At 33.6% G+C, this 23,849-nt stretch overlaps 1 protein-coding gene across 1 annotated transcript in view; it reads left to right on the top strand.

Annotated features, from left to right (window-relative positions):
* The window catches only part of LOC118192596 (uncharacterized), a 92,553-nt gene that overhangs the window by 25,261 nt on the left and 43,443 nt on the right, over positions 1-23,849 (top strand). The window contains exons 2-3 of the mRNA XM_085809799.1: positions 296-3,705; positions 15,482-15,639. Coding sequence (XP_085665925.1) covers positions 359-3,705; positions 15,482-15,639 — 3,505 coding nt within the window. The 5' untranslated portion in view covers positions 296-358. The remainder of the gene's footprint in view (positions 1-295; positions 3,706-15,481; positions 15,640-23,849) is intronic.

Genomic DNA, 23,849 nt, shown 5'->3' with positions numbered 1-23,849 from the left:
TTGCTAAGGTTTTCTTTTTACAGAGGAATTTCCTTGTTTTATTTAACTTTAAAAATTTGGAGTAAAATGTTAATTTCATCTTTTGTATAGTGTCTGTTAAGCAAGAATTTATACTTAGAAAATTCTTTATAAGAATAAGAATTGGGGGGGGGGGGAAGCAGTTATTTTAAAAGCTGTCGTTATAATATTTATCTGTTAGTTGCAATCTAATTATAAATGTTAAGTAGAATTAGGTTTAAATAACAGTTTATTTTTATTTAGCAGATTTTTATTCATTGTATGATTTTTCTTTCAGCATTCTAAGAAACCCTTGTGTGGAAATGAAGAATTAGCAGTCAGTTGTAAAGTATTTCATATAATGGAGACTGATGATAATCCATGTACACATACAGTAGCATATAATAGTGCCCATATTTTATCTGCTGTTGAAAAGAAAGATATCTTGCATCCCTCAAAATGTAAGAATTCTGTGTCTTACTCAGAATCGTGTAGGTCGAGCTGTGTTGGAATTCTTGTTCCTGTGGCACCTCAGCTAACACAGAATTTCTCTTCTGTAAACAATAAAACTGTTTCTACTAGTCTACATAAAGAAAATAATATGAATTTTGTAAGTGAAAGTAAAGCAAAACAGCGAGATGAGCCTATGGGTGGGGAGATTAATTTTATTCAAAATCTGAATGAGAAAGAAAATGTTTGTCCAACTGAAAGTAAATACATTAAATGTAGTGATGAAGATTCAGAGAGTAATGATTCATCTGATGATTTTATTGATGCTTTATCTCTCAAAGTTAAAGCTTTACTTCAAGACAGTGATGAAGAATTTGAAGCTGAGACCGTTTTTTCCCCAGTAACAGGAAATAAAGCTCTGTCTAAGGAACATGTGTCTCAGTCGGATGTATCTAAACATTCAACAAATGTCAATGTTCAAAGACAGGAAATTGTGTCAAAAGTTGACAGTGGACCTACTGCATCATATCAGAGGAACTTTATAGGCTCAGATTTGATGACTAGTCATGACAGCTCACAGATATTTTCTGAAGACAGAAAACGTGAAGAAATTGAACAGCTTCAATTTAAAAGCAAAGAATGTGGATTATCTGAAGGATGTAATTCACATGTATCTGTTATAAACATTTGCCAGTTTTCCAATTCTGTGAACAATGACGATGTTCTGCTTTGTGGCGAGATGAACAAAAATAACATAGCAAAATATTCTGATGAGTTTTCAAAAATGAATAAGTCTGAGAATTTCTCATTCAGTTCTGCACTTTTATATAAATCACAAAATAGTGATTTGGAGCAAGTTGCCAATACCTTTAGCAAATCAGAATGTATTGATTTCAATGTTATTGATGAAAATGTAAATCTCAGTAATGAAATAACAAAGAAAAATAGCTGTTTACAGCATCCCTTTTCAGATGCCAGTTCTGAAATATCATGTAGAAAATGTAGCTTGTTTGTGGAAAAAGATGGCTATGATTATAAAAGGAATAATTCACCCATTATTAATTTACCATCTGATAGTGAAGCTGAAAGAAGTTGGGCTGAAATTATAGTTTCAGCTGAATCTGTTCCTTGCCCTTCTATTTCTTATGAGCCAAAAAATTCTTTGAGTAAAATTTCTCAGGGATCAGATGCAGGCTTTTCATTAACTAGCAATGCCAGTAGAATCAAATTACATTCCACTCAGTATTCTAATTTATCAGTCAGGAGAAATGAAAATAATACTCAGGGAATTTTAGGTGAAAGAAAATCGAAATTACCTAATTTAAGTGAAACAAAATATGTAGCAACTTTACATGAGTCAGGTGAAATAATTGATTTTTCTGAGCAACCTATTCTGACCAGTTTGAGCGATTTTGATACAAATGACTGTGAAACCCCTCCTCTCTCAGCTTCTAGTGTAGCATCTAGCAAGCGTTTGGAATGGGATAATGGGGCTGATGTAGGATATAATATTGTAAAAACTACTGTAAATAATCATAAGGATATATCCAAAATTGCAAGAAGTGAACCAGAAGGTATCTCATTGATAGCTGAAAAGGCTAATGTGAACTATAACATTGCTCGTATGCCTCTTAGAAGCAACTCAATTAACATAACACAAAATAAGCCTAATGAGAATGAGCAATTTGATATTGCTAATGATTTAGAAGTTGATTCCTGTGATCTCTCTGACCTAAATGAAGTGAAAAATGAAAGTCTTGATTCTCTAGCTGAAATGCAAGCATATGATAGTGTAAAGACACATATCAGTATCAAATCAGCTGATGATTTGCATTTGCCATTGAAGGACTTAAATGAAAGCAATATCTCAGATGATACTTCTCAGCTACTTAAGAGTTCTGAGACATCGAATTTGGGTTTAGATCCTGCTCCTGAGTCTAGTCTTTCTATAAGTTATGAAAAAGTATTGAATTCAACCAAAGGAAATCAAATGTATGACAGTAGGCAAGGATTTCTAGTGGCTAACAAACTTAGAAACCCTATTGGAAAGCTAAATACTGTTAATAAATGTACTGCACCTGATCCTGAAGACTTTGCAGACAATTACAAAGAATCATATCAGATTGACCAAACTATAAGCAAAGAACAAACCTTTCATTTAGTTCCAAGGGAGTTATTTACAGCTCAGGATAGCTATTCAGTAGTAACAGAAGATGAAATAGTTAATAATCAAACCCCTAATAATGAAAAAATGGCTCAGCATAATTCTGAACTAGCTAAAAATAAAACAGCCAGGGATGTAAATTCTGATTCAGATGCAAAATATGTTACTGAAATATCTGAACTGTCAAGGGATTATCAAGAAGATTTGCTGCATTCTGGACCATTGTTTGTTCTAGACAAACATACAACAAACTTTTTTGAAGAAAATTTTAGTATCTCAAAAATGGTTACAAACATACTTCATGGCTCTTCTACTGCTGATCGCGCAACAAACGAAAATTTAGAAGTTAATCCTCATATTAGGTGGTACCCTTTTGTATCAGGGAGTGATATCCAGGATATAAAAGATGTTTCTACTCAAACTGCTGTGTCTTTTATAGCTGAACAAGCACAGGAAACACCACCACGTAATGGTTTTTATCAAGAAAATCATAATAGTATTCCAGAAAGAACTTCAGTGCCTTTTAATGTAACATCAGATGTTTTCTCATTAACAGAAAAATTTGTCTCTGCAGAAAAAAGTGATTCTGACAAATTAGGTAAAACAAATAAACTGCCTGATCATTGGTCAGTTTTACCAAAGTCATTTGTTAACATTTCAGTGGCATATCCTGAAATGCATGGTATATCCAACATGAAAATGAGTAAAAATAATAATACAGAGTCCCCATTTCCTATTTCGCAAGTTTATTCCAGTGAATTGCAATCAGTTGTTTCACCATGTGAAAATGATCATTTAAAAGTCAAAACAAGAAACAGTTTATCTGAAACCAAAGTAAATTCCTATTCCCATGAATGCTCTAAATCTAATTTTGACAGTGTTTCTTTATCTCGCTACGCTAATAGGAAAAAGAAGACAGGTACTTTAAATTCCTTTAATCATGGAGCTGCCCCTTCTGCATTACAAATTTCAGCTTCATCTATATTACACAATGAAGAATTTAATGAATCTGTGGATTTGCATGCATATGAGAGTTCAAATATTTTGTCTCCAGAATTACATCACTTGCATTATAATCATTTTAATACTTCAGGGTTAGTGATAATTTTTCTTTTACATTCATGATCTATTCTTGTAGTTAAAATATTTCCAGTTACTATTTAAAAATTTTATCACCTCTCAACCCCTTGAAAAGATTAACTTATTAATATGTGTAAAATAAAGATATTTTTTTTTCAGTTGAAAGTAAACAGAAAATATGTATAATAAAAGTATGGTAAAGTTTTTAAAGAATCATTTTATCACCTGTGAGTTTGTAGAATGAAAACTATTATTTTTAAAAAGAAAATCATATTAATTTTATTCATGTGCTATGTCTCTTTATATTGCTGTGAATCTGTTATGTAGAAATTGGTAGTCGAGTTGTGTTTAAACAAAATAAATAAATAAAATTAGAATTCTTTAAATGTAAATTAAATAATGATTGCTAACTATTTCATATAGTGGTTAGTTCAACTGTATCAATATAAATATAAAAGTGAATCTAAAAATATCTGAACAACCTGTCAGTGGCACTTCAAATTAAATACCATATTTAATTGGTTTAACATTATTTTTTTTTCATTTAAACAATGCAAAAAGGAGAATATTATTTTAAAGATATCTGGAATGATTCAGAAGTCAAACAACAAAAATTAGCATTAATTTTCAAAATTTTCACAGGACTAGTTTCGATGGTTTTACCGAACCACCATCCTCAGCTGCAAAACCACAAATGAACGAGATAGGAAATAATGATTAGATAAGATAAGAAAGCCTGGACAAGAATAAGCAAGTGGCGCCATTTGTTGGTGAAACCAGAACTAAAACATAATTTCTTTAAAGGCCAAAGGCAAAGATAGATTCTAATTAGGATCGTTAACAAGAATATAAAGATTTCTTTGAATGTGAAATGCCTCTAGAAAATCCAGTTCTCCAATGGAAGATGTCTTTTGAATAATTTTGGCAGCTGAAAAATTGAAAGTGTGATTTTCGGACCAACAATGTTGAGCAACAGAAGACTTCTGTGTTTCCTTTTTTCTAACATATGCCTCATGTTCCTTGACGCGAAATTTTAAGGCTGTCTTAGTTTGGCCAATGTAAATTAAACCACACTGGCAAGGAATCCTATAAATACCCCAAGAATTCATATCCGGAATGGGGTCCTTGATTATGGAACATCATTTTCTCTGCTCAGCTGAGCTGGCATTTCGAAAGGGTTCAACCACCTATCTTTGGTCTCTCAGTCCGCTGCCTTTACTGTATTCATTCTTGTCCTTTTGTGGAAAAGGGGTATTTTGGTTCGTTACCCGCAACCATTTTGTTTCCTTCACCACGTTCTCACATGACTGCTACTATTTGTCCACACCTCTCTCGGTCTCCCCTTGGCCACCGGGCTAGGAGAATTTATTCATAATCCAGTTTTGCTGTTATGTCCAAATAAGGCAATGCACTCCATTCATGGTCACTCTCGCATGACAAGAGACCAGTTTGTTTTCTTTAATAGGCAATCAACTCCCTGTTCTTGAAGGTTCAGTAGTCATTAGATAGGGATCACACATTCTCCTGTTCCCCCAAAAGGAAAGCCTTTAAAATCATTCTTTCTCATTCTCCCTCCTTCTAGAATTTTCTCTCATATTCTTTGCTTAAACTTGCAATGAGTATTATTTGCTTTTACAAATATATGTAAACAGTTTTAGAAACCAGTACTTCCAATTAAAAATATAAAAACATTAAATACAAGTTTTAAAATACATATAACATACAACCTTAATCCTTAAGAATTTCATTGTCATAACAGTGCTTAAATTAAACGCACAGAAAATTTAGCAGCATCTGCTTGTACTCTGTAACAAAACAGAAATCAATAACTTGCAGTATGATTCCTTCTAAAATTAGTATTAGAATTTAAAGTCCATAAGAAAAGATTCCATTACTTTCAATTTGCATCTATCCTACTAACAAAAAATAATCATAATCAATGCTCAACCGATAATTAAAAATATTCAATCAAACAAAATCAATTAAACCCAAAGTTTAAGGCAAGCTCACAAAACATAATTCGAAGATTCACTGGCTAAATTCAACACTTATGCCACCAAATGTTATATAGAATGACATAACAAATTTTTGATGTTTTATATTATTAAATTTTCATATTTTTAACACTTATTTATTTATGTATGAATGGCTGGCTTTTGACTCTTTAAGTGACTGGCCTTCTTGCCTACCAGTACTTTTGGATAGCAGAATTAAAACCATTTATACATTGTCATAGAATATTTAAGCACATATTTAATTCTTGAACCTGATATGAAAGAGATGATCAGTAAGACAATCATAGTTTAACCTTCCATCAGGTGTGGTACTTTTCATAATGAAAGCAGACATGGTGTGTCAAACTGATATATATTGACTGACTACTTTAAGAACTTTATCTAATATCCAAATGATGTTTTGTTTAGGATATTATTATAATAAACACATAACGTGAAATATATAAGTAGGTTTTAAAAATAGCTAGGAAAAAATAAAATGTTTACAACAAACAAGAAAATTTATTTATCCACTTGAATGAAATCATAACCTTGGGACTGAAGAAGCAAACTTTGTCTTCTGTTTCATATTAATTTGCAATCCATATATATATATAATGTAGGGATTCCCCCATTAAATATCGTTTTATTATTCCTATTTTAGAAAGAGGGTGAAATATTTTTATAACCTTTGAAAATTTCCAATCTGTATAAGAGATACATTTTTGAATGTTAGAATTTTAATTAAACCAAATTAAATTAAATTCAATTTTTTAAATGAAATACTGAGAACTTTTATTATGTGTGAATGTTGCAACTTTGTAACATACATTTTTAGATGTTGAGATTTTAAAAAATGTCCAATAAGCAGAGAAAAATTGAACAATTTTTAAAAATTCATCAAAAAACTTAATGAATAATTTCGTACAAATTTCATTAAAAGTTGTTTTATTCTATCTATAGGTGCAAACAGTAAATTTTAGAGACTTTTAATTTATTTAATGAAGATATGTGCAAAAATTCGTTTCACCATTAAATTTTAGAAAGTCTAAATTGAATTTTGAAAAACTCACTTCACTACATTGCATTGTCATCTACAAACAGTTATGTGTGCAAAATTCGAATTTGATAGCATATCATAAAGTTGTTTAAAAAATCAATGACAAACTTGGCACAATAACTAGTTCAGAAGGACAGTAAGGACAAAAAGTAAGCTTTAGTTTTCTAGAATTAAGTAAATCTTCAGTCACTATGCCATCTTTGTAACTCCATTTCATATGGTGAGCACTGATGATTGAGAAAACACTCTTTAGAAAAGGTAATAATTTTTTTTTTTAAATCATACATGGTGTGATGCACACACACACACCAAAAAAAAAAAAAAAAAAAAAAAAAAAGACTGGTCCAATAAATCATTGTACTTACAGAATCAGTTCTCTGTGACATTATCACATTCAAAGTTCACATTCCCTTCAGCGTTCACATTTCTGCATTCGGTGCTGTCATTGCTGGTAACAGTTCTGGAACGAGGTTTTTGGAAGCCCTTCAGGAGATTTTCCGTTTTGCCTGATTTCTGTTTTGTGAACCTCTTCAGAGGTTCTCTCTCTTGAGGTAAAAATGGGTTGCCTTTAAGTAAGATTTAACTTTAGGACATTAAAAAAGTCACGTGGAGTCAAATCTGGTGAATAGCCCCATCACAGTAATGTTTTTGTTGGTCAAAAATTGTTTGACAGTTAGGGCTATGTGAGCAGGTGCATTGTCCTGGTGCAACAGCCATCCATCACCCCACAACTATGGATGTCTTTTCCTAAATTTTTTCACGAAGTAACTTTTTAGTACCATCTCTCCATCGGTACTTACATCAGTATTATCCAAAAGGATAAAAATTGCAGCAGAATAATAGACTTTATGTATTGAGGAAAAGATTACAAAACCCAAGATCTGGAATCTTCAAGACTTCAACAAATCTAGATTTTGGATTTTTGACCAATTTAAATCTAATGATGTGACATATAAGAATTCTAAACTTAAATATTTAAAATGGTTGTTTAGGAAGTAATGAAGCATCTGTGACCTTAATGGTAGTAAAATTTCTAAAAAACAGCGTTGTGTTAACATCTATTTTATTTTATGAAACATTTTTTTCAGCATAAATTGTTTAAGAAATTTGTTTATTTTTATTTTTCTTTGGAGGGGTGGGAGAGGACTAATATTTTCCTTTTAATTTTACAGAAAAAACTTATAATTTTCTGTTTCTTGTTCAGTTGCAAAGTTACATTGTTCTAATCTTGTTACTGCCATGTTGATAATTCCCACTAAATTATTATTTGAAATCTATTCATTATCAGCACTTTTTTGGTCACTTTCTTCACTATTAGTGGCCTTTTTTTTTTTTTTTTTTTTCTGAATTCAAAACCTTGCAGCAGATTTACCACTTGTCAGGTGATTGATAGTTGGGGTATTGCCATCATAATAGACTTCTTCATTTAGCACTTCTATCCATTTCATATGGAAAATTTTGACATTTACATGCGATATCCCCAAACCATCAAATTCATGGTTATCATAAAATATCATTTGAAATATGATAGCTGGCCATAAATTATGCCATACGCTTTTAAAAATATCCACAGACATGTCTTCCTATGATCTTAAAAGAGCAATTTGGAAACTAACATCCATTGTGTCTTGGTGATACCAGTAGTGGGCAGAGTGCAACCATTGGTCATCAACAATCTGTGATTAAGATTCCTGTAATCCTAGTGAGAGTGTCATACTGCTGCCTGTGTTCTGGTTATACCATCACAAAATGTGCACAGCTATTGTAAATCATGTCAAATGTGAGGTAAGATGAGTAGTATGATTTCTTTGGGGAAAGAAAACTGTCAGCGGCAGACATTCATCATGAATTTTGTGTTATATATTTCCCAAGCATTATGAGTGAAGATGTAACGCATCAGTGTGTGAGGTTTTTCGAAGAGAAAAGAACAAACAATCATAATGAATCAAGGAGTAGGAGGACATCTATAGTGGGTGATGATCTCGTGAAACAAATTAGTGACAAAACCATCCGATCCATCGATTCAGATTCTTGGAACTTTCACAACAATTTCCAAACATTTATTGGACTGTTTTTGTATGTTGTAGTCATCTGAAAATTAGACTACTAGAAGTTCTGTGCTAGATCGGTGCCGAAAATTCTCACGGAGAGAGTTTTTAAACAGAATAGTGACTGGCGATGATACTTGGGTAGGGCATGTGAATGCTGAGATAAAACAACAGTCAATGGCATGGGGTCATACTGGTTCTCCAGCTTGACTGAGGGAAGCCCATCAAGCTTTGTCAGTGAAGAAGGTTATGATAACTGTGGTTTGGGATGCTATTGGAATTTTATGTGTCGAATCCATGGAAGATGGTATGGCAATCAATTCTGAAGTGTACTGTAGCACTGAGAAAACTGAAAAGGCCCATCCAGAACAAAAATCTGCTGACATCTGGGGTTGTGTTCGTACATGACGACACTTATGCTCACAGTATGCAGTGAACACAAATACTTTGGTGTAAGTTTGAATGGGACGTGTTTCAACAGCCCCCTTTTAGCCCAGATATTGATTTTTCTGATTAATGATGTGTTCCCTGCAATGAAGAAGTGCCTTGGGACACAGAACTTCACTGATGATGAGAAACTTCAAACTGCTGTGAAACGTTGGTTGAAGCTGTAGGTGGCTGAGTTTTATGCAGAAGGGATTGGGGTAAGTTGGTAAAACACTGTGTATGTTGGTCAAACGCTTGAATGTACATGGTGACTATTAAAAAATATGTGACAGCTGTATGTTTCAGATGTAAATAAAAAAATTTCTTGCTTCTATGCAGGTGTTTAGCCCAGAAGGGCTATTAATTTCGTTTCAGCATTTTGCACTGAAAACTTTAAATGTTGGGCACTTTTCAAACTGCTTTCACCAAATATTACAGCCCTGTATTTTTGTATTTTGTATGGACGCAGCCCCGGCCCCCCCAGCCAATTTAAATCGGCCACATGGCCAAAATGGGACAGGCCCGTCCAACACAAAAACGAGAAGCCACTGAGCCGGCCGTGCTCAAAATTTACACAAGGAAAAGCACAATTCAAAATTTACCTGAAAAGACTTAATATTTAAACAACCAAGAAACCAAAGCCCGAGACCCGAGTAACAAAAAAGGTTAAAAAAGGAAACATAACAAACACAAAATTACAAGAGCAAATGGTTGCAAGCCTAAGTTAAAACAAAAATCCATCATTCACACAAAAATGAAACTGAGGAAAATAATAAAATCCACAAAGTTAGTAATAACATGAAACCAAGACAAAACAACACAGAACTATTCATACAAAACATAAAAAGAACTTCTTGTAAAATCTTGATCAGCCTTCGAATGAGCACAAAATTATTGAATAGGTCAGAAGATCTTAACTCTCAATTCCGATCTTGTCTTTATTGCTATTAATAATTTTCATTATTACATTTTCAATTTTCATTATTTACAGCCCTGTATTATATTTAAAGAAATTAAGTAATGAAGAATCTGCATAAATGTATGAATGTTTCTCGCATTGTGATAAAACGACGGTACGTAGAGCCATCAAATTTTGAATAATGTACGTTTCCACCCAAATATGGGCATCTGAAAGCCCAAATTTGGAATTTGTTTTATTATCTATTTCATATTTCGTAAAACTTTAACGAATTTTTTATTAACAAACTTAACAATTTCAAAGTGAGCAATGGCAACACTGTACAGGGGAAAAAAAAAATTATCTCCAGCACACGAGACTGTTTATCGGAAATTCTAAAGATATGCTCATTTCAAAATTATTTTGCGATATTGCTGTTGAACTGAATTTTATGGTTTAAATGTGAAGAACATGATATCTAATAAAGAAAGGTAACATTCAAAACGTTAAAAAAAAAACAAAAAAACTTTGGGCATAATGTAAAATCTTGAAAGCTTTCAGATTTTATGTTTGTATTTTTATTTATTTATTTATTTTTGCCTAATTTTATATTTTGCATTAATGCATTCCTCTTCCAGTTTGATTATTCATTGCTTAGGTGAAATTTAGATGGGTCTTCTTTCCAGTTGTGATAATGTCCGTCTTTTGTAATTTAAAGAAGAGCAATGTGCGAGTACTTGTTTGAACTAATAACAGATGTGTACAGGAAAATGCCGTTAAATGCAAATTTGATATTTCTGATAATCAGCATAAATGAACAGAATGATACTATTTGTCACCTTTCGCAAGAGCTTAATCAGTAAAAACATTTTTTTTAAAATTTTCATATGATTTTCTTCTGCGAGATTTCTTTATTATTATCATTATATATTATTTTAACAGCAAAATGGAGGTTAGTTTGCAAACTGTTGTCATAGAGCAGGTTATTTTATGTTTTGACAGTATTTAAAAAAATTCTTGGCTGCTCCAGTGAATGTTCAGAAAGCTTAGCATTAATTTTAGAAAGGGTATTTTATGTCTGCCTTTCAGTGTATGTTAAATTCTATTTATATCTGCTGTCCATTAGCCTTTAGCAAGATGATAACTGTACAGTTTGGAGGAAATAATAAGATGGAGACGTTATCTTTTAGTAAGTGGTGCAGGAACTGAACTGTTATCTATAGTCAGGATGATTTTTGCTTTATTTTAGGTAAACCTACTGTTATTAAATAGTGTTTAGCTTTGAGTTTGAAGTGATCTCAAACCAATAATTCTAATATTTATGTCATCCATGCTAGTATAATTTTAGTGATAGATAATGCAGAAAATCTTTACCCCTGTAAACACCCAAGATCATGCCTTTTTTTTTAATTGGCAGAAATTTATAGTTTTGTGTTCCTACTGCATTTGCACATGCCTATATCCATAGCCTCAGTTTGGATCTTTTATGTCGCAGTTTTATCAGCAGAAGTCATCAAGGACTACAGAACATATATTGCCAGAAAAGACCTGTTTTGTCAACATTATAAATTTGTTTTGGGAATAAATTTTGTTAATGAATTCGTGCACAACTTATTCAACTTGTTTACTATCAGCTAAAACTTCAATTCAAATTTTGTTCTGCTTTATACCCTAAGGATTTCTGAATTTTTTTAATGAACTGTTGAATATGTGCATTCAGATTTAAAGTCCACTTCATGAAAATTTTCACTCAAGCCACTAACTTCATTCATCCAGTCGCATGGAATATTTTTTGGCAGTGTATTTTGGTGCTGCATACTGATGCTTTTACATTGCCATAGTCCTCTCATGATTTTGCCATGGATATTCTTTTATTCTTTTTTTTTTTTTTTTCAGCAATTTCATTTTTTGCTTGATTGACATTGAAACGGTCTTTCGTTTCACAGATCCTGCTACTTAATAACTTTAAGAAATATAGTTACAACTAAAACAACTTCAAAGCAAGCAGTTTTTTTAATCAAAGCAAATTCGTTAAAAAAATCTGCAAACAGCTTCTGTACTAATTATGATTAATGATGATTATCATGATGAATTTTGTAAGAAGGGTTTCATGCTAATGTTTGCAGAAAATGTATGCTAAATGTTACCAATAACCAAATATTAACATTTAAAAAGAACAAGGATGCAAAGTGGAACTGCTAATAACTACTACATGATCATATGAGTCAATTATTATATATTATGAGTTCATTGTTTTATGTCTATACATATTATTACATTATTTTACATATATTTTTACTACAATAGGCAATTGGATCCGGCTGATTATTTTTTCCAGACTGTTAGAGCAATTTTATAAAAGTAAGCTTGAACTTTCGATTATGTCAAAAAGAATTTCCGGTTCTGGAGCTTCCGGAGATCAAATAGTTTTGTGGTTGCAGTTTTCTAATTTCGACTATGCGTAATGTATGCTTTACGCATGCACGCGTTGAAAGAAATGTTTAATAAAGTAAACAAATAAATATTAAGCTTTTTTTTTGTAAATTTTGATACCCTTTAGATCATAATTGCTCTTTATTTCATAAATTACGGTTTCATATTTTTAATTTTATAATTTCTGCATGCCATCTTACCAGATTTAAACTGAAGATCTATAATCCAGAAAAACTGATAATCCGGAATTGTCGAAGTCCTGACGAGTCCGGATTAAAGATTTTTGACAGTCAAAAGTCGCCCCCCCCCCACAGAGCAGTGTGAAATTGATAAACAGATTTCGAAATGGTTAGAGAAACAAAAGATATGCCTTTATCCATTTTTTGCAGCAATTCCACTTTTTGTTTAATGGACTTCGAAACATACTTTCGCTTTGTAGATCCTTTACATATTAGTAAATATATATCAGAAATTCTATTTGACATAATCGAAAGTTCAAGCTTACTTTTATAAAATTGCTCTAACAGTCTGCAAAAAATAATAAGCCAGATCCAGTTTGAAGATTAAGGAACAACGCAATCTGCAACATTAACTGAATTAGATAATTTTAGCTTAGCTTATACCGTCCATTATGCATTAAACGTGCATGCGTAAACGTATTATGCACATGCGCACACGCATATTCGCAGTCGTTAAAGTCTTACGCACATGCGTCATAGCATGCTTTGAGGTCCAAATTAATGACTTTTGACTGTATAAAAATCTTTTTTAATAATAAATTATCTGTCTCTCTATATCTAACATAGATAGATAGATAATTTATTTTAATAGATAGATAATTTAAGGTCATACAGAAATGCTGCCACGGAGCAGAATACATTTTATTAACAAAAAAACGGATAGTTCATCATTTGGAAATAATCCCCGCTTAAGTCAATACACTTCTGCCATCCAGCTGGAAGGTCTCAGAGGGCTTTGATAAAGTCCATGGTGTGTTGGTGAACTACCTATGGACAGTTGCACGTAATTTGGCAGAAGATTCAACATGTTGGCCGCTGAATGCGTCTTTCATGTTGTCAAACAAGCCATAGTCCGAGGGGGGCCTGATTGGGTGAGTACGCAAGGCGTGGCAACACAGTAAAGCCCAATTCCTCGAGAGGGTTGCGGGTGTTCTGCCTGGTGTGAGGACGTGTGTTGTGCTGCAACAGCATGTGCCACGACCATTTGCATTTACAGTGTTGTTCAATGTGCCTTTGCAGCATTCTAGCAACCTCACAGTACCAGTTGCTGTTGATGACGCACCGAGCTTCCAGCCAGTCCACGAGAAGGATGCCCTGGACAGCCCAGAAGAATGTTTCCATTTGTTTCCGCATGTTCATTGCCAGCCTAGGCTTCTTGGGATGTGGGCTTGATGCGTGCTTTCACTCCATGGAGCTGTGCTGTTTTTTTGCGGGGGAGTGTCATTGAAAAACCACAACTCGCCTCCTGTTACTAGGTAGGCGAAGAAGTCAATTGGATCGGCATAGTGTAGTGCACGAATTTCTTCGCAGATGTCGACGCGCTTTGCCTTTTGTTGTGGTGTGAGTGCATGAGGCACCCGCTTTACACACACCTTTGTCATCTCCAAATCACCATGCACAATCGCCTGCAATGTTCCTCATGCAAGCCCTGTCTCTTCCTGCATCTCACTGAACATTATGAGCCTGTTTACCATGATCAAATCCGACATGGCTGCTGCATTTGCTGCTGTATGCAATGTTGCTGGTCCTCCTGTGCTGACACCTTTGTCTGTGGTCTTCACTCTGCTTCTGAATTTGGCAAACCAACGTTATATGGTACACCTTGAGGCTGCTTTGTTCCCACACACGAACACCGTGCAACGATGGATCTCACTACCCTGTATCCCTTCCTTCCATAGGAACCACGCTGTCCAACACTGACTGCGAAAGTTACCTTCCATCATTGCTCTCCATGCTCTCAACGACGACGGCAAAAGGGACGGGCACTGACCTATGCAGTTCTCATGCTGCTAGTGCCATCTATGCATTCTAGGTACATACCCCCTTGTGTCTATTTCATTTGTTTTCCTTGTTGCATCGTGTAATAGTTTCGTTGTGTCAGTCATTTCTGTACGATGCAAGTAGATAGATAGTAATGCAAATAATTAGTGCATATATAAATAAATACTGTGTTACATACTAAGTTGTAAATTTATAAGTTAAATTCTGGTAATGTTACCGGACATATTAAATGAGATCATGGTTTCTGTTTAAATGTGTCAGTAGGTATACTTGTATTATGGCACGCTGTTAGGTTAGAGAGTGATCATTTGGAATTGGCATTGTTTGGAGGTCTTTACAGATGCTGAGTAGTGACTTCATAGTTTTGTAAAATGACCATTTTTCATTTTCCAAAAAAATATAACAAACCCTCTTTGACATAAAATGCTTTTACTCTTTCTTTATATGAGAGAAATTCACATTTTAGTTAATCCACATCTTCAGACAAAAGGGCAGTATTAAAATTATTTTAATATCAAAATTTGCATATCTTTTTTAATAAAAATTGAAAAATAGTAAGAAGTATATTCAAAATTTACTCACTTGTTTTTTGCAGGAAGATCTAGTATTTATAAAATTGTAGAAAATTGCATAAAGATTCATTAAGGTAATTGCAGTAATTATAACTATTAACTTTTTCTGTAAACTACAGTTAGACTTTGTTTAATGTGAAAGCTTTAAATATCTGCAGTATATTATGATAAGCATTGGGATTTTTAATATATAAAACATGTATCAAAATATTTTTGTATTTTTATGTTCTGTTTCAGATAATACTTCATGTTTATAATCCTTAAAACATATCAAATTGCTAAATGAAATAATATCAGTGCATTTACATTAGTTTTAAAATATATTTTTTGTTCTACAGAAATGCTAATCTGAAACTTGAAAGAAGGGAAGGTGTAGGACAGTGTCAATCAATTCAAGCATCTAGACCAGATGAGCAGAATATGAATGTATCTGGCTCAGTTTCTAGTTCCTTTTCTACTTCAGTAGAATGTACAATTCCTAAGGATACACAATATGGTAGTTTTTTTTTTTTTTTATTTTGCTTTAATGCTGGTAACTTTTATTTATTTTAGAAACCATTTTTTTGAATGTATGTTATCAAAAAGCTTTCAGTATGGTAATTTCTTGCTATGTCAGAAATGTTATCTTTTCAGAGTTTTGCATTGTGAAGAAATATCTGTATTCACATTCTTAGTCAAATTATCTTGTATAGGCTGGTAAACTTATTCAAGTTCAGTAGCGGTTTGCTGTGTAATCTAACTTCATTGACATCCTGTGCAATATATAATCGTCTTTCCTTTTCAATGCCCTTTTAATTCTCATCTAGTATTTGATGTCTGAAACTTGCAGTGTGTGGATTCCTGAATGCAACAGGATTCAGGAATTCTACCAGACTCTGTGTTAGGAAAGAATATGCTGTGTCACCTTGAGTAATCTTATCTGTTGAATTGTTTTTCATGGACAAAAATCAAAGTATTGCTGCTTTGATTTTTGCTGGATTTCTGCAACACAGTTGGCTACAAATCTTTTCTTATCTTGAACCCTTGAACATGGCTTTTAATCCAGTACATATTGGTGGATCAATCCTTTAAAGAGAAAATATAGATATGTCACTGGGTCTAAGAAATATAAATATGGATGTTAGTCCGACATCTATCATAGATCCCAAATTTTGAAGACATATGACTTCAAATTAAGCTCTACATTTAATTGGAGCTAACTGAGACTTGGATAAAGTGAAGCTTGTATTCCATCCTATTCTGAATCTAATCTTAAGAGGAGCTTCTGAACCATATGCTGTTAAATTAACTTGGATTTCATCGGATATAAACACTTCTGGTTAAAGTCTTTAATGCTGAATACTTTTAGCTATTAATTTCCATTCATCCTCTATCCATTGCAATTGCAAATCATCAGGTAAAATGTTATCCCAACCAATAACGTTTTCCCAAAGGGGCTGTAACAGACATTTCATTCTGATTATAAACACTTAAACGTAAGGTGTTGAGAAACATGCCTTGTGTTGCCAACACACAATGTTTTTTGTGTTCTGATACTATCTTCCTTAAAATGTTGGACAGATCAGTTTTCAAGGGATCATTATTCCATATTAATCCCAGTGCCTTTAGTTGTATATCATTACCATTATATGGTGGCTGGTAGTCAACATTATTTTTTGTCCTTATATTTTCAGTGGCAAATTTACATAACTTCATACAAGCTTCTGCCATTATTTCCTGATCATCAGAAGCCATGGACTAAGCTGTTTCTGCAGTGTTCATTGCTTAAATCAAATCATTGAAATGGAGATTATGTAGCATATATTAAAAGGAAGCTCTTGTGAATCTAAATAGTTTTGGAATTTTTTTATCCCAGATTGCTTCCCGTAAGGAACTGTATTGATTTCTGAGAAACTATGCTCAGAAAAATGTGCTTGTTCAGTCGTAAAGCTATGCTTTGTAGTATAAAAGAGCTTGAGTTATTGAGTGTACTATCTTAAACTGTGAAGTTGAAAATGTTTTTGGTAATGTGATAAGGTCACTTAAAGGTTCTTTGTCTAGGGTATATGATTGCTGAATGCAGTGGTACGTCTTTCAGACCAGAGGAGCAATCCTTCAATGAGGTGCCTTTGTCCTTTGTTAATGATTTCAATTGCAGCCTCGAAGGTCACTCCAAGGGACAAAGATGTCTTTTAATCACAGAATGTGGACATCTTTGTTATGTACTAGTGAAGAAATCTCCCCCCCCCCAGGAGTTCTGCGCAGGTGACGATTAGTAAAGGATTTGGCAGCAAGGAAGTAAGGTGGTTTTCTGAGAAAAGCCAGGACTTTCCTGTTGAAGCTATGGGCATTTTGGTTGTCTTAGAACTATCACTCCTTATGTATAATGTTAATAGTGATAGCATATTTTTCATGTTAACAAATTTCTGAAATTATGGGAATGATGTATCCAAGACCCACACCATCATGAATCACAACTGTTGATGTTTTTATTTTATTGCAATTCATGTTATTGTTAGAACTGGAACTAGAAGTTCATTTCAACCCTGTATTTTAATCAGGATTTTGTGTAGCTGTTTTGGCCACTACACCACAGCAGTAATATAAATGGTGGCAGCATTTAGGGATTGTTCCTGAAAGTAAATTTAGGGACAAACTTCTCACCTGTGGACTTCAGCTAACATCGTGCTTTGCTTTCCATACATCTTGTTGTGTGGGTGTTCCTGATTATTGAATGGAAATTCCAGAAAAGGCAGTGTTTGTAAAGAACTTTATGTGAGTAGTCAAGAGACTCTCTCCTTTGCACAAGAATGATCTAATTTTGCATGTAAGGACAGTTCGCGTGATGAAGCCTCTTCAGAAAGTGACCGTGTGTCAGAAGGGAACACCGAAGAAAGTGCGATCTAATGCCGCAAAGCAGTGGAATTTTCCCAGGAGAGTTAAGTGTACCCAAGTGGGAGCCAGTAGAGCCATCAAAGGCATCTTAAAATTGGTGTGTGCCATTTTTGTGATTTTAGAGAAGTTGTGCCATTTATTCGAGACTAGGTTCATTTTGTGTATAACTGTTATCGGGGATTAAAAGTTTTCTTGTGTTTAATCTTTGCTTTTTGAAATTTAACTGTTCTATTGTTCCAGTAATAGTTTGACTTGCTGGAAGTAATGTAACGGTATGCTTTGGAAAAAATTAATTTTTTTAAATCAGTCCAGTATTATAGGAAAAATTTTTATAGTTGAGATAGTGCAGGAAAAATTTGCATGGTAATTAGCATTTCTGATTTATGTTTTGTATGTATGTATATATTGAATATTTAGAGGTCATTAAGTGTTTTAAGGTAATTAAGGTTCAGAATTATTAGAAAATGACTCAGTTTTAGAGAAATAGACCTTTTTTTGTTTTTGTATTTTGTTGTAGGCTACTTTTCTTAGCTTTATTTTTTCCATAATCTGTGAGTTTATGAGGAAATTTACTAAAGCTCTGCTGTTAGAATCTCAGGCAAATAAAATAAGAAAAACTAGGCAGGCTATGCTGAATGCCGAAGACAATGAGGAGGAAGCGGCAAAAGAATACGCTGCAAGAATTTGGGCTGTGGCTGAGCAGAAAGGTTAGAAAAAATGGTGGAACAAGAGAGAGCAGAACGGGAACATGAATAAGAGAGAGCAGAATGGGAATGTGAGCGAGTTTTCGAACTGGAGAAGTTAAAAATGATGAACGTGGTTGAGACTAATAGCTTAGCTTCCACGGTTTTGACAGTTGAATAACCTAGAAAAAAAAGAGTTAATTTGAAAGATCTAGTACTGCATTTTGAACTGAGTAATATAGATATTTCAGTGTTCTTTATGCTGTTTGAGAAACAGGCTCAAAAAGAGAATGTTAATGAGATGAATTAGGTCTAGCAGTTAAATCTTTTATTACTTCACGATGTTAACTCAGTTAATAGTAAAAGAACCAGCAGATTTAGGGGATGATTATCAGCATGTTAAGAAATTACTTATGCATAGATTCTAGCTTAGTTCTTTGGCTCTAAAAACAAAATTTGAAGAGCATTGTAGAAAGAATGGGATGTTGTGAGTGGATTTAGTGTATAAATTGAGAGTTTATTTAGAGAACTGGTTGGATTTGAGGATTTTGAGTCTTAAGGAACTTAAAACTCACCGAGCAAATTAAGCGGCGAGTCCCTCTAGAAATAAGAGAGCACTAGATAATTGGGAAGAATTTAAAATAGCTTCTACTTTAGCAGAGAAATGGGAGAGGTATGAGGCTTTGAAATAGACACGAGAAGGTTAGAGCAACGGCGGGGTTCAAGAAACTGTTTGAGAAAGCTAGAGAGCAGTATGTAAAGAGGAGCATAGAAAAGCAGGGGCATTTAAAAAAGAGCAGGCTTTCAAGGAAGCAGATTTCGAGAATCAGTGGAAAATAAGGTGTTACCAATGTGGAAAGGATGGGCACATCCGACCTAACTGTCCATCGCTAGTAAAATAAGGCTAATCTTGTGAATAATTTAGGAACGGAGAGTTTAGGGAAATGTTTTGAGCTGTATTTCAATAAAGCAGTAATTAATGGGGTAGGGAGAGAATATCTAAGAGATTTTGGAGCTGGAATAGGTCTAGGTAATAGCACTTCGATTAATACTAGTGCCTTGTAAGGGGAAACTATGCAGTTGATAGATGAAATTAGGGAATGATCGATTCTCTTAAACGTTGTGGAAACTCGTAGTCAGGTGCATACGCACAGGAGTTTAGACAGAGCAGGCGCGGAAGACTTAGACTCCAGATCGAACGATAAAGAAGAGATAGGATGTGAAAGTGTTGTGAATAATAAGATTTTGGAAGAAGGGAAGTTAACAAGTAATACGGAGGAGTCCATTGAAATTCCAGTCATCAGTTCAGAAGAAAGGTCTATCCTTGCAGATATTTCACCAGCAGAAATCACAGAAGCACAAAAGGCATGTGCTAGTTTATCAGCCTTCTGTAGGAAAGGGGAAAGTGAAAGGAAAGAAGAATTTAGAATTGTAAAGGGGAGGCTAATCAGAATGGGAGGTTCTAAGAAAGGGGAAGATAAGTTTCAGCTCTGTGTGCCTCTTGTTTTTACGAAAGGGATCTTGAAGTTATATCACGGGGAAATCTCTGGTCATTTAGGGATAACAAAAACCAAGGATGGAGTTTTGACACACTATTTCTGGCCTAATTATTACCAGGAAATTGAAGAATTTGTGAGGACGTACGATATTTGTCAGCATGTAAATCACAATAAGGGTAAAAAGAAAGCCTCAATGAAGATCGTGCCCATTATATCAGAAGTGTATAAAAGATTAAATATTGGTGCAGTAGGACCTTTGATTCCAAGTTCACATAAAAATGAATAGCTAATTACTTCAAGTTTGTGTTGCTTCCAAATATCCAGAAGCCATTCCTATGCAGAATTTAAGCTCCAAGTGTGTAATTCAAGTTTTAATACAGATGTTTTCTAGATCAGCTTCAGTGTGATTTGGGTTCATCATTTACTAGTGAACTTACATCTGAGTTTTCTAGTAAGTTCAGGATTAAGGTGTACCACTCTTCAGTGTGTCATCCTCAAAGCAATTCTGTTGAAAGGTTGAATTCCACTTTAAAAAGGGTATTGAAGGCTTTGTTTTTGGAAAATGGGAAAGATTGGAAAGTAACTAGTGGGGTTTCTGAAACCAACTGTACTGTAGAAATTCCGAGTAAGCGTAAAAGTGATACCATTTATCATGTGAAACCCTATCATCAGTGCCCTGAGTTTGTGAAGCTGATGGAGGAGGTTGTGGATGATATCGAAGGAAAGGCTGATATTCCCTATCTTTTGGCTGATTCAATGCAGATCGATTCGAGGAAAATGATAATTGTTGTAGAACGTTTTTGGTAATGTTTTGGCATTAGATTTTTTAATTCAAAATTGGTGGCATCGTATGTTTCTTTGTAAAAATTATTAGAATGGAATGTGTTTATTTTAAGTATTAGCATTTTGTAAAATTTTGGGAAGGCTCAGATTTGAAGTGGGAATTAGGAAATCTTAGTCTCCAAAACTGAGAAATGTACTTTGTGTCAGGGAAATAATAGCAGTAGCTTGAATCTTTTTGTCGTATTTTTGCTTATATATTATCTGTCTCAAGGTGATGTTATCTAGAAATAAGTGCAGGTTAAAGTAACTGGCTTCTGTATTATCACTTAAATGGTTACTCCTTCTGTTCTGGAAGCAGTGAAAAATACATAAAATTTTCCTTTCCATACTCTAGATGAATTCTTCTATGAGGAGAAGTCGCATAGAGGTTCTTTTTCTAGGAAGAATGATTTCTGAATGCAATGTTACCTCTTTCAGACCTATGGAGAAATCTTTTGCAACAAGGCGCCTATGTTGATAATTCCGTTCGCAGCCTTGAAGGTCACTCCAAGGGACAAAGGAATAAAAGAATCATCAGGGTCAAAATGTGGACACCTTTGTTATGTACGAGTGAAGGAATCTTTTGCCTCCCCAGGAGCTCAGCGCAGGTAACGACACCATGAGTTAGTAAACGATTCGGCAGCAAGAGCATAAGGTGGCTTTCTGAGAAGAGCCAGGACTTTCCTGCTTTAGCTGTGAGCATTTCGGCCATCTTAGAACTATCACTCCTCGTATATAATGTTAATGGCGATAGCGCATTTTCCTGTAACAAAGTTCTGAAATTATCGGACTAAATGTATCCACGTCCCACACTGTCGTGAACGGCAACTGTTAAAGTTCTTATTTTATTAAAACTCATGTTGTTAGAACTTGAGTTAGAAGTTCATTTCAATCCTGTATTATAATAGTAACTAATTGCCTATTCAATCTGATTTATTATATAAAATTTTGCTACAGATAATCAGCTTGTTAAAATGACAATATCTGAATGTGTTTTTATATTTACTGATTTAAAACCCTTGGTAAGCTGTACTCATTTTACCTACCTGATTGAAATAACTGTTTGCCTGCTTGGAATTTTCTTTCTGACAAGAGCTTCAAAGTTTGGTTACTACTATTGTGCAACTTCAAATTAACTATGATATAAACTAAAGAAGTTGAACTTCACCCCGAAATCCATGTATGTTAATACTTTCATTCCATATGGCTTTTAATACTAAGATTTCTGCAGCTTCTTTACAAAACACTGCTGAGATCCAGGGTCTCGCAAAATTCTCACTAGGCCGTTTTCTTCCCATTTTTAAATTAGCAATACTGGTTTGAAGTAAATCACTCTTCTGTAATTTAAATTGGGCATAGAAGCAGAAATATATTCATCTTATCCTAAACTCTTCTTAGCTACTGTATTGCAAATTAAATAATTATGTGGCTAATTGCATACTTTTCATCTGTCCCTATGCCAACACTGCATAGTGACTTGCTTAGGTTTTGAGTACCCGTAGCAGTTGCTACATCATAAACATTATTTTTTTGCTTTAAGAATAACTTCATGCTACCAAATTTAAAAGAAAACAAATTATTATTCACTTTTTAAAGACATTCTTTTTTTAACATCATCATTCTACGACTATTTTCGTTTCCTGCTGTTGCCACTCACAGTCTACATAAAGTTGTACAAAAGAAAAGATTATATATGATTTGTAGAGGTTACATTACTCCCCTTCCAAGCAACATAGTTGTGATACAAGGAGAAAAATTATTGTTCTTGCATAAATATTTACATTACAATAAACTAGATAAATGCTATTTACAAAATATTGCAATCATTATATGAAAAATTAGTTTACAACATTAAATATTCATGTAATTTTGATAACATGCTGGAAAAGTAATTGTTCTCCCACTACGTGTTGTTTTAAATTTTAAATCATTCATCTTTCCATTTTCGTCTCCATTTAATGGAATATTTGGTTTTTCTTTATTTGTTAGGTTTGGAGAATCATTCTCACGTGAGGCTAACTTGTTTAATTAAACTAAATAAGCTTGTTTTAATTGATTGATAGAAACATTGAACTCTTTCTCTTTAATTCTCCTTTATAATATTTGTCATTTCTGGCAATGACAGGAAAAGGTGCTTCATAAAGAGGTTTTAATGCCTTTTTTACACAATCCACTCTGACAAACACATATGAATGCAAATTTAAATCCTCATGGAAAAATTATTTCTATTTTTTTTTACATTGACTATAGATTATATATGATTTCTAAAGGTTATACCTAAACCATAATTCTTGCAGTTTTGTTGCTTGTTTTTATGTGGAATAGGCAATGAGCTATTTTCTATAATCTGTGTTTTGATTTTTCAAAATTTACAACCTTGTCATAAGCAATTTGTTAACATGGCTGTACTTCCAACTTTTCTTTTTGAGGGTTAACTTCTATTTATATTCAACTGCTTCCTGTTTCCATCAAACCTACTATCTACTGTGATGTTGAGTGAGTGTAAACTTCAGATTCACGCTTCCTATTTTTTATTAAATTTTTATAGTATTTTTACATTAGGACCATTTTCTTACTAGCCCAGTAATCTATCTTTATGTATGTAATAATTTATTAGCATGAGAACTAATTTTGAATTTGTTTTTACCAAAATGTTTCATAAGCAGTGCTATGCAAGAGTCGTAGTTTTCATTGCCGAACTCAGTCCTAGCATTTTCCCGATAATTAATCTTTTAAATAATTAAATTTCTCAGCATTCATTAAAGTGTCATTATGAGTAACTGCATTGAATTAATTCCATGGTAGAATGCACTGCAATGAAAATTTTT

This window comes from Stegodyphus dumicola, chromosome X2, assembly GCF_044657685.1.
Source record: "Stegodyphus dumicola isolate Sdum_Otavi_A_Nest chromosome X2, ASM4465768v1".
In the NCBI taxonomy this organism is placed as follows: Eukaryota; Metazoa; Arthropoda; class Arachnida; order Araneae; family Eresidae; genus Stegodyphus; species Stegodyphus dumicola.
This window is presented reverse-complemented; position numbering and strand designations above follow the sequence as displayed.